The sequence below is a fragment of the Dermacentor silvarum genome, chromosome 5, assembly GCF_013339745.2.
Source record: "Dermacentor silvarum isolate Dsil-2018 chromosome 5, BIME_Dsil_1.4, whole genome shotgun sequence".
NCBI lineage: Eukaryota > Metazoa > Arthropoda > Arachnida > Ixodida > Ixodidae > Dermacentor > Dermacentor silvarum.
The window spans coordinates 76,826,430-76,842,390 of NC_051158.1; the positions used below are offsets into that span (position 1 = coordinate 76,826,430).

At 44.7% G+C, this 15,961-nt stretch overlaps 2 protein-coding genes across 2 annotated transcripts in view; one reads left to right on the plus strand and one right to left on the minus strand.

Annotated features, from left to right (window-relative positions):
* The window catches only part of LOC119453495 (60S ribosomal protein L10-like), a 295,540-nt gene that overhangs the window by 13,031 nt on the left and 266,548 nt on the right, over positions 1-15,961 (minus strand). The gene's annotated exons all lie outside the window — the stretch shown is intronic.
* Positions 1-15,961, plus strand: part of LOC119454184 (sorting nexin-29-like) — a 42,008-nt gene that overhangs the window by 5,180 nt on the left and 20,867 nt on the right. Inside the window, 8 exon segments of the mRNA XM_037716174.2 lie at positions 6,119-6,189; positions 6,191-6,294; positions 7,811-7,881; positions 10,179-10,310; positions 11,980-12,073; positions 12,229-12,461; positions 13,594-13,723; positions 14,587-14,702. Coding sequence (XP_037572102.2) covers positions 6,119-6,189; positions 6,191-6,294; positions 7,811-7,881; positions 10,179-10,310; positions 11,980-12,073; positions 12,229-12,461; positions 13,594-13,723; positions 14,587-14,702 — 951 coding nt within the window.

Genomic DNA, 15,961 nt, shown 5'->3' on the forward strand with positions numbered 1-15,961 from the left:
GAAAAGGACGGGGGTAAGGCTGACTATTTTTCCCGTTTCACCCCTGCGTGCATGGCCTAATGGTAATTGGCAGCGCACACAACATGCTCTCGTGTGCATGTGGTCTTGCGTTCACATGCTACGCAACATGAGGCATGCACTTATTCAGCAAGACCGCAGCACCCACGGTCGGGAAAGTCTGGGAGGGTCCTCCAAGAAAGCTTCACCTGGACGCTTTAAAAAAAAAACAATTCAAATTATAATTTTAGGTCCCCCATTGTACGTGTCAATTGCATTTCAATCGGATTGGCTTTGGCAAACATTCAAGCTTGCCTTTGTGCTCGCCTCGGTGACAGTGGCTTACTGCCAGGCAGCACAAGATTGCAGATTCTATTCCTGGCCATCACAGATGCATTCCACTAGGGGCGGAAACGCTTGCGCAATCATAAAAGTGCAATGACAGTATGTAGCATCAGCGTAGACTAATTAGAAACTTAATTAGAGCACCCCTTATGAGTAATTACATGGCAGTGCGAAGTGCAGTCACTACATAGCCAGTTCCTAAGCAGGGTGCAGTCCCAAGTGTACGTTTTCGAACCTTAATTAGGCGAGAGTTACAATGGCAAGGAACGCTGGAAGTGCAACAAAGCATTGTAGGTTACTTTAACCTTGTTTACATGTGAATTTGTGACGACACAGTCGAGCCCCGTTATAACTGAGTTGCATCCAACATGAAAATATTTTCGTTATATTCTATGTTTGCTATAGGCATTTATTCATTACATGCTGATATCAAGGAGAGACATTATAGGTTTACATTGTTGTACCTGATGATTCATTACTTCCGTGTTCGGTATATCGCGGCCCAGCTGTATTGTATACCACGTCATGGAGCTGCCCTGCAGCCTAAGCCAGACAACTGCAACTGCACAAATGCAGTTCTCTTCAGCATTGTTTCGGCAGAGAATGACTCATCCCGTTGCATACCTTTCTTTTTTTAACATGCTTTCTTTCTCTCTTTAAAAAAAAAATTTTTAGCCAGACAGCAACAGCTGCCTTTTCTTGGTTTAGCCGCGTATTCATTTCACCTGAAACAAGGCAGCCCACAGGGGAGGATGTGGCTCCTAAAGTGAGCTATGGAAAAAGGAAGGCGCAGTGCACTGAACTAGCAAAAAGGAAAGAAACGACACATACTCGGAACACAGGACGAAGGATGACAGCAGTGCAGTTTGACACGGTATCCGAAGGGATTGTGACAGCTGCCAGTCATGGGCAGTGCACGTCTACCCTTTCTGCAACTAAGCTATAGGAACGTTGACATTAGCGGACCCCAATAGTGTGCAGCCTTTGTGCTGATTCGCTTGTTAGGTTCTTCCCCTCAAGAGGCCTGCGCCCCTGCATCGTCGTGGTGAGCGCGCTCGGCTGGTAATGTTGTTTTGTAACCTTACGCAAGTGTGTAAAAATTATGGCACACTTCTTTCAGTATCTTGGAAACCTATAGCCAGATTAACAGGAGTGCATTGGATTGGTGGGAAGCTAACCTGAGGTCGCACAACAGTTCAGCGTATCCGAGAATTGACATCGCAGAATTAAAGGGCGCACACTTGCCTTCACTGAGCTTTCTTGCCCTGCAGTCTCTTTCGAGCTGCTAAGCCTAGCCGTCTTTAGTGTCGTAAAACCAGACTAATTCCTTGGTGCTCTGCTAAAGTTGTAGTCCATTTATACCCTCTCATCACTTGCTTACAGCAGAAAGCTCGTTTTCACTCCATATAATTTGGTCAATGTTGCCCAGCCTATGCCTGTGAATTTCCAGGATCTCATCATTCTGTCTAATTCTCTACAGATATCGATATTGCTCCATGTCAATGGTAAATTCAGTGTAACATGCCTTATTTGTCTGAATTAATGGCTGGAGGAAGTTCTGGCATTATTCATTTTTTTTTCCAGGTGATGTCTGAAGAACTGCCATTGTTCCTAAGATTCTTTTATCGCCGTTAAGAGGGGCAGTAACCTAGTGACAAAGTCGCTAAATTTAGTGAGTTTTTAGTCAACCTTGACAACAACTGTGCCTTTTTGGAATCTTAGGAACTCTTTTTTGGGATGTAAACAGCCAGTAAATTGCCCTATTGCCCTGGTAAAATTCATCATGGGACTTTGGCTATGTTCAATGCCTCAGCCTCATTTTATCCCGAGGGGGATATGTGCTCCTTCATTTGTTGCTACTTTTAAAGGCATACCACAGAGCTTATTAGCATGCCATATGGGCATATCGAAGCTGCTTTTCTAGGCAAAGTACTATCTTGAGGCCTGGCACTGTTTGAGAAAATAACGGTTTGTTTTTCCATTTTAACATTTTGACCATTGACTTGCCACTGCAGGCAATAAGTTAACGTTATAGCTTAGAAAATAAGGAAGACGTCCAGGAACATTAAAAAAAACGTAAGAAAGACAGAATTCTGAGCAAGTCATTACCAACATTGTTATTCTAAACATAGAGTGCTTTGGGCCGTGACCTGGTGACTTTGTCCAAAAAGGGTTACTAACACTGCCTAGAATATGCCGTGCTTTAAGCTCGATAAGGAGTCAGTGAAATTTCGCTTTGCACATATTCTTCTGCAAGTGCAGTGCAGAATTGATTCCTGGTCATTTTTGTTGTGACTTACAGTGCTAAATCCTTCGCAAAACTAAGAACTATGCTCTTGCATGTTTCATCTCGAAGCCACTTCCGAGCCATTATTGAGATACTATTGCGAAATGAGGTCAGCAGATCACCAAGGGTGGGTACACCAACCCACGCTAATCAGGTGTTTGCGATTAGGAGAAGAAGGCTTACTTGACTGTGCACACCCTTGAAAGCCGAGGGCTCGGAATGGGGTGTGACATACAGTTGCTATCTCTGCATCACGCTAATGCTTGCGAGGTGAAAGTGGACTCACTGACACGAGTGTGCTGATAATGCAGCTTTAGAAAACCATACTCGTGACATCGGCGTACTGATAAGCCGGGTCTGAAACAATGGAGACGTGTTGTCGAGTTGCAGCGGCTTGCGAGGGTCCCGAGAGGTGCATGCCTTGATCACCTCTTTTTACGTACCTACGATGAACGTCACTCTTTTTTTCTTTTCTTCGTTTTTCACTGAAGCGGTAGCACACTCACATGACGTCTTTGGCGGTGTGGTGTAGTGCAGAGAATCTATCAGTGAAGGATGTATCGGTGCTGCTGGACTGATAAGACTTCAGTGACTTTTTTTGTTTTCTTTCTTTAAGTCCTTCTTTTTTATGTCTGTCTCGCTGTTAGATAGTGCTGAATAATTCCAAGGAGATATTGAGTCTTTTGACTATACGTACTTCTACTGCATTAATCGGGTCAAGTTGCCGCATAACTTGTAATAGATGAAATAGCGTGGCAGGATTGTCGTAATGGAATAATGTTTCGTTGCGCAACTTTCGATGCACCTACATTGACAGTCATTTACCTTGACTTGTGTGGTAGAATTTTATTGGAGGTTTCAATTTTCTTGTTCAAATCAGACAGGGCTCATTTTGCACCAAGCTGAACAGGAGTGCCTTGTTTACATGCTTAACAGTCCTAATAACTGTGAAGCAAAGTTTGTGCAATGCATGCATTGCAAAAGTGTGGAACAGCAACCTTTATGATGGTGTGCTGTAGACAATGCCATTCTGCATTGTCATCGTTCTGTCATATTTCCGGCTCTGTCCCATTTTTCTAAGCTATCATCCTGTACTAATTTGAACACTTCTGCCTCTTGAGCTGATTGGATGAATGATTAGTCATTAGTTATTATTCTGAAGCTGAAGAAGAACCCATGAAATCAGATCACATTTTTTTGATAACAGAACACAATTGCTTTAATAATTACAAACCAAAGAACATTAGTTAATATTTTCGTAACTTGTTCTAGCTTGGTTTTACGCCCTGTGAGCAGAGCCAGTGATGGATTGCTGGTGCAAAGCAATGCTCCAGGGTAAAGTTCTGTTCTGTTGATTGATTGATAATGGATTGGAAATGTTGGCAACAAGTACAATATGTTGCTGGCTTCTCTACAGCATTGACTCGGTAAATGTAGGAAGGATGACGATTGGTTAAGTGAAACATTCCAGCTATTTAGCAGTTTGCAGCCAAATGTGGGGCAGTCAGTTGTGATTAAGAAATAACAAAAATTTAACGGCGCAAAAATGTTACCTTTCTCATAGCCTGACGTATGGAATCTATAAACCGGTCTTCTAGTGTTTACAGGCATTTCACAGACACTTCAAATATAGTAACTTTTAAAAAAACATAATGACAGTTTGTTCAACCACCACTGTCTTCTCTCCTGCTCACCCTTGAAATGTGGTGCAGCTTCACTGCAGTGCACCGCCTTGCAGCCCTGCATTGCCAGGAAGCCATGACTGAAGGCATAGCTTGTGTGCAAATTCGTCCTTTGGCTTTTATTAAAATATCATTTTTTGGCATAGGTTAGGAAGAGAGCGGTGTGGATCAGAGAACAAACTGGGATAGCCGATATTCTAATGGACATTAAGAGAAAAAAATGGAGCTGGGCAGGCCATGTAATGCGTAGGATGGATAACTGGTGGACCATTAGAGTTACAGAATCGATACCAAGAGAAGAGAAACGCAGTCGAGGACGACAGAAAACTAGATGGGGTGATGAAGTTAGGAAATTTGCAGGCGCAAGTTGGAATCAGCTAGCGCAAGACAGGGGTAATTGGAGATCACAGGGAGAGGCCTTCGTCCTGCAGTAGACATAAATATAGGCTGATGATGATGATGATGTGTGTGAAAGTACAGTACATTTCTTGCTCTCTGCGGTTGTGGAGTGAACAGTAAATGAAGCAGATTAGTGGTTTTGGGCAAGTTGAAGCTCGTTAGGCAGTTAACAAGTGTGTGCATGGAAGACGCGCGACACTTTCTTCCATCTATCCTTACTCGCAAGTGCAGTTACTATGGCAACACACGCAAGAGGATTGCGTGCAATCACGCACTTGCATGACAATCCATACATTACATGGGTAAGCACATCGCACTGATCCCCACTGCCCTCACCTAGATACAAAAGCTCCTTATCTGCAAGGTGTGCTGATGGCATGCTTATGCTTGCAAGTCATCTAAGAGTGCCGTTTATGCAATCTCGCTATAATTTGTCCTGTGTTTTTACTGCAATTCTGTGCAGCAAGAAAGCTCTTCAAACGAGGCCTTGCAGCCACAGTTTGTTACGTGATGCCAAGGTGCACGCAAACTGCATCAAAAGTATATTTATAATCATGCTTTCCGAGTCTGTCATTAAGACAGAAGACTTTTATTACCGACGTAGTTCTCTCCGAAAGTTAATGGCGTGGCGTAGACTGCACCTTACGCACAAGCCAAATATCTCTTCACATATTTTCTTTGCCATGCATCACAGTTAATCTGTAAGTCACAAAAGTTTTTCCAAGGGAGGAAGAAAACCTTCAGGACACTAGTACCATAGGTCAGCAAAGCGAACGCAACTCACTCGGAGAACTACTGTATGTAGCTTAGGGCTTAGGTTTTACTGAGACACATCCAAGCTCATTTCATTAAAGCTCGTCAAGAGCAGACCCATTCTGACTTGGACTCACACTCACCAGAAAGCAGACCTCTCCATACTCACACGGATGCAAACTTGCTAAAACCAGACTTGGGCAGGCCCACTCAGATTCACAAAAATCACCAACTTGTTCAGAGTTCACAGAATCATGAGCTCCAGCCTGCTCTTGGATATGCAGAGTCATACCCTATTGAGGTCAAGTGGATTCAGCCTCACATGAGTTCTCATATGGTCAATAACAACTTGAATTACATGGGACAGACTTACTTAAACTTGCTCAGACTTGCTCAAGATCCAGTTCACTGGGACTCAAGCTCACTTTGACTTGCCTCGACTCACTTTGGTTCTGATTCACACTTTCGCAGACTCACTTTCACTCATTCAAATTCTTATCTATGGGTAGCTTCAAGTCTGTGAGTTGACTCATGAGTAAGTTTGCCAGCATTATCGCTAATCTTTTTAGATGCCTTTGACAGACATAGTGCAGCTTCAGAAGCACTGGAAAAGCGAGAATCAAAGCGTCCGAGGTTGGTCCCTGCTTTGTTGCAGTGTTCTGGCACTATGTGCGGACCCACCTGACCAAGCACGAGCTGGAGCGGTACCTGGTGCTGCGGCATGTGAACACCTGACGAGGGCCGCGGGCGGGCCTGGCTGCGGTCGGCACTCAATGAGCACGCCCTCGAGCGATACATGCACATGCTCGTCGGCGACCCCGCTCACATCAGGTGGGGGAAGGATTGTGTTTAACGTCCTGCCATGCTGGCATCGGGGCTGCTTGATGGTTGCTCTGTCATTGGCAGTATTGAGTGTTCTGTAACTAACAGAACCGTTTGTATTGCATAACAGAACCTCACGTACCGTGCGCACGAGGTGTTTGTGAGCATAGCTGCAGATCACTGTATAAATTAACACTTCTTTATCACTAGCTGCTTTACTTGCCAGCCCCTCTGTCACTTATCCAGCACATCTGTTCTAAGATAGCAGCATCCATTCTGACACCAGTGAGATGAGAGATGTGAAAACATGTGTAATCACAGTCACCTTCACTGTCGGCCAAAGCGACTTCAAGATTCCTAAATGTGACTAGGTCTTTTGCTTTCATGGTCATAAATGAGCTCATAGCTTTTAACATTCATGGCAGAGAGAGAGGAGCAGTGCAAGGGATGAGGAGACATCGAGGCAGTTGAGTTTGTCCAGCAGGTGGAAGCTGTCACTTGTAGAAAGTTGGTGGTGGACATTGCCAAGCACCTACAGTTGGAAGAGTCCGCCGTTGTGTTCAGTAGGGTATACGATGCCAGTTCTATGTGATGGACCTGTGTCCTTCCGCATGACCTGCACGAACCAACTCCTACAGCCACATTACCCCCGTCACGGCCTCCTAGTTCCCATGTTAAAAATCCGCCAGAAAAATGCCTGCAGTGTCGCCGAGAGGGAAACTTAACAGCCACGCAATATGCACCGCCTGATCTGAGCTTGAAGTTGTTCGAGCTACATTCAGTCAATTTGCTGAGGCTTAAGGTGGTTTTACTGTACAATTTTCTCAAAACAGCAGTGATGCTGCTGTGCTGTACAGCCTAAATTTACAAACAGGACGTAAAGGAGGTAGCATGTGCAACAGTTATAGATTCCATTTGCTAGTCAGCCACAGTGTCATGTTGCCTCCTTCATGTTCTTTTTGTATATTTAGGCTATATGCCACAGTAATTGTAAACCAACTAGCTCAGATGAAACTCTTGTAGCTTTGAAACTGAGTGGTATGCAAAGTTTTGTGTGTATATATATATATATATATATATATATATATATATATATATAATTTTGTCTCGAATATGCTTTCACTTACTGAAGTTGTAAGTTTCTTAAATGCTGTGCACACCTGTTAAATCGCTCTTCAGGGTAAAATTCTGGCGCTTAAATTTCACAGAAAGGCACCAGTGGACTTGGAGTAAGCTTCTGTTGAGCAAGCACTGCTGTTTGGTTATTTGAGCTTTCATTAATGAATTAATTAGTTAATTAATTCATTGTTACTACAAGAGCAGGTCCTGAGCAAAAGTGTAAGGGCGACCTTCTACGAGTGATTGACATCAGAATTGATGCATTACTGGTAGCAGAGTAAAAGAGAATAACATGGCAAGTTAATGCTCTTTACATGTATGACATGTAATGAGCAAGAGCAATACAGAGAAATGAATTGTACACAATGCAAGGTAACAGGGAGGTTTGTTATAATATTGCCCACAGCCAGTTCTACGAGGACACAGCCTTCCTGATGGACCAGGAGAAAAGCAGCATGCTTCCCACCATGTCAGCAGGTGAGTCTGCGCATTCACTTCCTGCACAGGGCTCTGTGGGCTTTTCTTATTTAGCCATAACTGCATACTTTCTGTGATAGCGAAGGGAAAGGTGCAGGGGCTTAACTTCTGCACATGCATTACTGCACCAGTAGTCTGAGAGTGCTTGATAACGTTCTCAGTTTCTTGGAACAGATACCGGATCAGTATAGCTTCCGCATGCAACAGTTTTGCATTGGCCAAAATGTGAAAGACAAAAGCGAAAAAATGCAGTCAAGTTTAATGCAGAGTAGTGTATTTTGTGTATTTCTTTATACAGTCGAATCTCGTTAGTTCGAGCACGCTTAATTCGAACTGCCGGTTTATTCGAACTGATGCTGTGGTCCCGTCAAAGTTGTGTGTATTCCACTGGGCGAAAACGCTCGGTAATTCTAATGCGAAAGCATTTGCGACGGTTAATTCGAACCATACCGCACACCGACAATGCTCTCAGCAGCACGCCAAATAACGCTGCTGCGCCTCCAACCGGCATTGCTTCGACACCGCCATAGAGCAAAAGTGTAGGAGGGACCCCTCAATGCAGCGGCGGAGACCCAGTCCGGCCAACGAAACTGCACACGCCAGCAAACGCTTGCTTCCTGATAACGGCAGAAAACGAAGCTTCAGGGAGCGGGCTAAGCTGGCGCCAGGCCGGCTGGAGCGGCGGCGGCGGCACAGCGGCAGGCACGCACGGAGACAGTCGAAGGTGAGGGAGCTACGAGGGAGTTGAGAGAGAGGGCGAGGGGAGCCACCGAAGCCACTGCCACCGAAGCGGCGGTGTTGCCGAGGCCAAATCCGCTTCTCTGCCGCCCTCCTCCCTCACCTTCGACGGTCTCCGCGTGTGCGCGTCCGTCGCCATGCCGGTGCCGTCCGCTCACTGAAGTTTCGTGTTCCCTTAAGTTTCGCTCCCTGAAATATCGCGGAGCATATTTCACGACTCGCACCGTTCGTGCATCGTGCTATGGTGCTCGAGTACTTCAAAAATACGTCCTTCTTTTAATTCAAACAAATTTTCGGGCCCCTTCGAGTTCGAATTATCGAGATTCGACTGCATAAGTGCTGAAGTTAATGGCATGTCTATCTTTGCTGTTCCTCAGCATAAGCTGACACGAATGAAACTTCGGAATTGTTTTCAGGAACGCTTTTGTGCACGCTTTGTCTCCGTAGCTTTCCCTTTCATTGTCACAGAAACTTGTCCGCGAGCATAGTGAAACTGTTTTTTTTTTCTTTTTTAAGGAATTGTGCAACAACCTTTTTGGTGCAGGCATGCGTTAAGGGTCCAATACCAATTTTTGGGGTTATCCCTGTGTAACCAATATCACAGCCGCTCTTACAGGATACAGAGCAAATACTGCGACGGTATATCTGAACAGAAGAAGATGCCTGGTAAAGTCATAAAAGCCAGATGCCAGCGCCACCTAGAGGTTTGCGTCATGGATTTTGATGGAGTCTTCTTTACCATAGTTAATTGTTTACTGGTAAATATTAACTACATTGTATATTCGAAAGGAACCGAAGGCTGAATTTAGTAAGGTTCAAAAGCTTTTGCCGACCCAATACTGTTGCTAGCCCAACAACTCAAATGCAAGCGAATACCATGATGTCACACTGATTAACGGGGCTGAGGTTTTGGCACAAAGTAAAAATAAAAAGGAAGTTCTGCCTTGATTTTTCCCTTCTAGTAATCAACTTCTTACCAAGAAATTAACTAAAATAGGAGTTTTTTTAAAGAACACTTCATCAGTCTAAACTTGTGTATTGTTTCTGTGTAGCGTCCCTTTAAACAGCTGTTGAATATGCACACCGACATGTGTCTGTTCAGCACACCTGTCACCACATTCACAAATGCGGTGCTTATTGCTTGTGATGCTGTGATTGCACATAGCCTCCGTTATCCCGAGCTAGCATTACTCCACGGAAGGACCTTTAGGACAACAAATCTAGTGTGTGTTCCAGGACTCTGCATTATGGTCCGTGATAAGTGATGCCATTTCTCTCAGATGAGATGTCGACAGCCAAATTGAAAAGTTGACTACTTTCTTTTGTGTATTTTACTCAAATCACAGGCTGAACTGACGTAACTGAAAGTCAGGTAAATAATTGAAGTGGCGTTTTTTTTTTTTTTTTGTCATGAAGCCACGGTTGGTTTGTGAAAGAAGCAAGAAAGCTCAGCTTCCTAATGGTGCAATGCAATAGAAAAGCATGAATAGACTTATTGTTGGGAAAAAGGAAAGAAAACCAAATTTATTTGTCTTCTATCCTTTCGATCACATTTGCAGGGCTGGGAGCCATTCTGTTTGCTATCAACATCGACAATCCGGACCTGAATCCTCCCGAGTCAAGTGTCGTCGTGCGGGTTCCCGCGCAGGCTGGGCTTGCAGATACGCGTCCAGTCATTGCCAAAGGCTTGGGTATGGCACTGCTATCATTGAAGGACTGGCCTGTGTAGATATAGAAACTAAGATATCATAGATATGGCGTGTGTTTCCTTTTAACATTTGCACAAGGCAAGTAAAGGTGAAGGGCAGAAGGTGAATCTTCTCGAGTTGCACGAGCATGCATCACCTATAGTCGATAGCCCATCATTGTGCAGTTAGATTTACAAGCTTGTGGAAGCGAACCCTTTGTGTTGGATTGTGTGACCTGCAGGATTTACAGAGCTTTGTATGTGGCTAAAGACACTCTTCACTAGCTGTGTCCTCTTCTGGCAATTCTGCAATAGCCTTCCTTCCCGACCGATGTTTCTGAACTCTTACCTGTACTCTGTCTCACCAACTTCGTGCAGCTTGCAGCACCCAACCTGAATAGAAAACCAGGAGAAGAGCTCCTCTGTTGTTGGTTTTTTGTCCTCCATGCAGTGCCAACTGAATAAAAGTGTCACGGAAGTACCGTATTTACTCGAATGTAGGCCGATGAATTAGTATTTAGAAAATGTACGAAAAATAGAGGGTCAGCTTGGATTTTAGGATGCGGTTTGGCTGTAACCGGCAGCAACGACGCCTCTTGGTCAGAATACGACCGAAACAATGGAACAAACTTTTTGACTGTTCTGCAAAGTGAATGTTTTTTATAGGACCGCGGAAAGGTTGACACGACGAGGTGGAAAAAAAGATGTCCATTTTACGAGGACACAAAGAAAAATGAAAATGTCTATAGCAATGGTGATCAGTATACAAGTAGAGGCGATCAATGTTCCAAATGTTCTAGGCATCACTTGGAACAAATTAAGGTGCCTGCCTCCTTTGTCATGTCGCCAAACTGTAATAAAATGCATGTTCTTTTCGCAGTAAGATGATTTTTGTTGTTTTTGTTTGGCCTACACTTAAGAAACTGCCTTTCTTCTTTTTTTTGGTGTGGCTTAATATCGATGCCGGCCCAGATTCGAGTAGATATGGTATTAGTGTGTAGTGCACGAAGACTCCTTCCGTCTTGGAACATGCAGCTGGTTCTGCTCACTGATTGGATGAGGATAAATTGGCCCTGGCCTTAGCTGTCCTGCATGCAGTTGGTGAGACAGTATAGTTTAAGGCTCTCGGATGATCTCGAACGTTAGGACCATGTGTGGTAAGACCTCCCATAGCACTGTGGCAGTCACTGTCAGCACATCTATTATAACTTTGCATAAGATAACCACTCTGGCTGTGGAGTTGGCTTGATGGTTTTACATCAAAACCTTGCTTTAGCAAAATTCTCAGTGCAGTGACGTTTTCAGCTGAAAGTATGACGTCAACATCACGGGTTCGATCGTAGCTGTTATGCTGCATTTCGATGGAAGTGGAATCTCTTGTACTTAGATTTAGGAGCACGTTAAAGAGCCCTCGGTGGCTAAATTAATTCAGAGTCCCCCACTACGGCATGCCTCAGAATTTATTGCTTTAAAATTAAAGTCCGACATATTTAAACTAAGGTTTAACTCCATTATAAGCATAAGTAAACGTTCCATTATCCTGTGGTACTGTGCTTTTAATGCCATGTAGTGGTGGGCCTTTTCATGCAGCTGTAATTGCCAATGCAACTGCCTGCCTTGGCAGCTGGGGTTACTGAATGGACTGAACATAGCAATCACATTTGATCTTGCAGTTGAGGGCAAGCGGAAGAAGAAACGTCGCAAGCCTCGGTCCAACGTGGTCTCCTTTGATGATGAAGACGACGAGGATTACACATTAGACAGCAGGTTAGGGCTGTTTCCTAGCTGCTGGCCCTGTCCAGCCATTTCATTTTTCTCTCATTCATTTCTGAGACCTTTAAATCACTGTTGCTGAATGTTTGGTCAACCGAATTCGACTGTACTTCGGGAATTTGGAAACAACTTTGTCGATTAAAATGCAGGTTCCTGGGCAACCACAGCTGCTTCAGTGCACCAGCAACGTGTGTCTCATCTCCCGTGGCAACCGAGTTCCCAAATGTGGCCATGCAAGTCAATGGTGACTTGTCCTCTGCCGCGGGGGACACCGCAGATGATGAAGGAGCCGCCACTGCCGTGCCCACAAGGGTTACGGCAGACGATGCACAGAGTGTCGAGTCCCTTGCCACTTCCGATGGAAACCTGTCCGACGAGAGAGGTCAGTGCAGACATCTTGCTCACAGAGAGATTGGGGGTTGTTCGTCTTCATAACGGAGTGCAGTTGCTGAGCAATTTTATTGCGAGAGCAATTATACGAGCGTATAATACAAAGGTGAGCGCATTGGTGATTGTTCACCATGGAAAAAATGGCACCAAAGACAGGACAGGTGTACAAGTGTACTTAGATGTACTTGGTGTAACCCCTTTCCTGCCTTGATCTCCTGTGAGATTGGAAGTATTTCTAGAGAGGGGTGTGGGTGTTCTACTCCGGTGGCTGCTGCTTACGGTGCGGGCGCTGTATCTTGAAAGCAATCTGTGACGTGGACAAAGTGCGCACCCGCGCGGGCCTCATCTTCAAAGCGATCTGCGATGTGGACAAAGTACGGCCAGTGCCGGTAGCTTCGTATGTACTGCACGTTTGATGTTTAGTTAGCGTTGAAGCGAGAGACGGCACGAAGGTCAATTCGTTCGTCGCTGCTGCTGCGCTTCCTCGCTCCAGCGTTTTGACAGCGACTTTCCGCAGTCATCGAGCGATATGTGTTCATGTTTACCTATGTGCGCATGACACCGTGCTAGTTAATGTAGTTAGTAAGAGAATGTTTACATGTTTATACGGACGATAAAACTACTATCCTTACTTCGTTTAGATGTCTACTCATTTGCTATCGCAATCGATGCTTCGATTTTTGGGCGAAACTGCAACTTTTTTTCAGACAAGTGGACTGCGATAATTTCTACATAATAATGCATTCCGAAAATCAGAACTTCATCCCAGTCACTGTCTTTGAAGACAGCAAATTAAACGCTTTCCCAACCACATCAGATTGCTTGTGAGAATCATGAGCTGTTGGGCCTGTTACTTAAGGAAGTGCAGGGCACTGTGATCACCTATATAAATTTTTTCGCAACTGTCTGCATCACTGGCCTATAACATTCGCAGCATCGCCACCCTAAGGCCAAGAGACAAACAATAACACACTCTAGGTTTCAATTCCACACTGAACATGCGGTCAGCTACTGGTGCAGAAGTCGATAAACAACTTCTCGAACAGCAAACCTGCTGAACACATTTAGTATCGGCTCTCTATCGATGAAGTAGCGCTTACCAGCTATTTGTGCATTGATCGCAGAGCCCAATCCACGGGGCAAGCCATCGGCAGCCATCCCAGTGGAGCGAGCAAAGACGTGGTCAGGGTCAACAGAGTCTTCGGGGTCACCGAGGCCTGAGCTGCCCAGTTCTGTGTCCTCATCGCCAATGAGGTGACAGGCTGTTATGGCTACGCTCGTAAATTGTTTTGCATTTAGTTTTGGCATGTGCCCTTTCCACCTGAAACTCATGTCAAGTGGCCAAACAATTGGACACACTGAAGGCAAACATTGACTCAATCTGGACTGTCAAATTGCTCTTCTAGAAACCTAAAAAAAGTTTTATGCGAGGAGATCATTACTGTATTACCAGGGCGCTGTTGTCAGACTGAAGTGCTTTAGCTCTTGTGCATTTGTTTATATTGGAGCAGTGGGTCTCTAAAACTAATGCACAGCCAGTGTCACAGAATATGTGTGTGGGAGGGGATGAAGTACACAGGCTGAAGCTATTGATTTATCCTCCTCAAACCTGAAGATTGATCAAACGCACAAATGCTTTTCAAGTCGCTAACTGGTATGTTACAAACGTGAAAAAACCCATATTTTGTTTAGATGCCCCAGTTAGATGCTATATTGGGAATGGCCTGGTTTCCCAGATGCGTTCTTATCTGAAGGCCAGACTCTGATGCAATCGTGAATGTCAGGCAGCTATGGTGAGGCTTGCCACCGTACTGCAGAATTGGTCATGCCATCCTTTGTGGCTCCGCATAAACATCTCGTGTCAGCAGAGGACACTGATCGTAGTGAAGTGACGGTGGCTGTCGGTAAAAGCACATGCTAAGCTATTGTTATGTCTGTTTTCTGTACACATTGCACCAGACCGTGCATTTTTTAGAAGCCCGATTGTGCCTGCCTCACTCTGGTGTACCACCAGGGTGTCTAAACGTTCGAGGGTTTACGTTGGAGGTGCTGAAGAGGCATATGGGGCACTTGGCTGAAAGGATTTGCTGCTTTTTTTTTCTCTTGTTTGGCTGCAGCCACGGCAAAGAAGGGGGTGCCAACTGCCAGCCATCCGCCCTGACGCCCATTCTGGACCTGTCCATAGGGGACCTCATTCCCATGTGCCATCCTGCAGAAGATGGGGCCAGATCAGGTACAGTCATTGGCCTTTGCCGTGATGGTTTCAGGGTGTCTTCTGTAAGTCTTACGATTACTGCGATTCTCCTTGTCACCACTTGCGATCGGTACTACCTAAATAAAAACTTAGAGGCTCCTCACTCATTTATTAATGCGTTAGGCATGAGGAATGTCAGAGTAGAAGAAAAGTGTATGTGTGGGAAGATAGTCTTGTGGTAGAGGTAGAGAGGGGAATGGGAGAGTGTAGAAGAGTGTGCATGTGTGTATGCATATACAGCCGTTTTGAAATAAAAGTGCGGTTCCTTCAGAGACATGCCCTCAGTAGTGACGACCATGAGGTGACGGGTGATACGTGGTAATTAGTCGCTTATTAACAAAAATCTGTCGGTTAACTTTTAGTCTTTTAGTTTCGGCTGGCTCATTCTAATTGGGGAATTGAAGCGAGCTCTCAGTACAAGCCGTATCAACTTTTGAATCTAGAATAAAGTGCAGTTATCCACTGAATTGTGGCACGACGAAATGTCGCTATCAGAGCGTGCCAAACTGAAGCTGGTAGGCTGTAGCGATCGCAAAGCCTACGCTCGAGGTGACGTTCTGCTTACGTCACCCTGCAGCTCAAAATCAAAAGATCTGAAGGTGGGTCCGAAGGTGGCTGAAGGATCTGAAGGTGGCTACGGGTGGGTCCGAGTAATCGTGCAACTCCACAAAGTAATGCTCTGAAATTTGATCAGAGACAGTACTCTTTTGAAATCAGTTTGGCACTAAACTAGATGCAAATGAAAAAAAATGAAATTTTCCATGTCAGTGCTTCAATCATAAACAAGTTGTATATGTTGGGCATTCTGCACTAAAATGACTGAAGGTTATGTAGCAAATGTTGTGTACAGTAGAACCCATCTAATACGTTTTCCACGGGACTGCGAGAAAAAGATGTTAATACCCAAGAAATTTATTATGCAACGTGCTGCTAAAATCACGTGAATGTGCTGTTAAATGTTAAAACAAAGACACTGTGCGCATTCAGCCTCTAAAAGATTTACATTGACCAACTGATAATGCGGACTCAATGGGAACCACCTAAAGTCCGAAATATTGAGTTCGGCAGAGAATTCCAAAAGTGGCCAAAAAAGGTGTGTCATGTTCTCGGATTGTCACCTTTGGGATACCTTATCTTTTGCAAGATTTTGTCTGACTAGCGCTGGACGCATTGGCATCTACAATGAAACTGCGACTTGGGCTAGTTAGTAATGCTTCATCTTGAAATAAAACAGCATG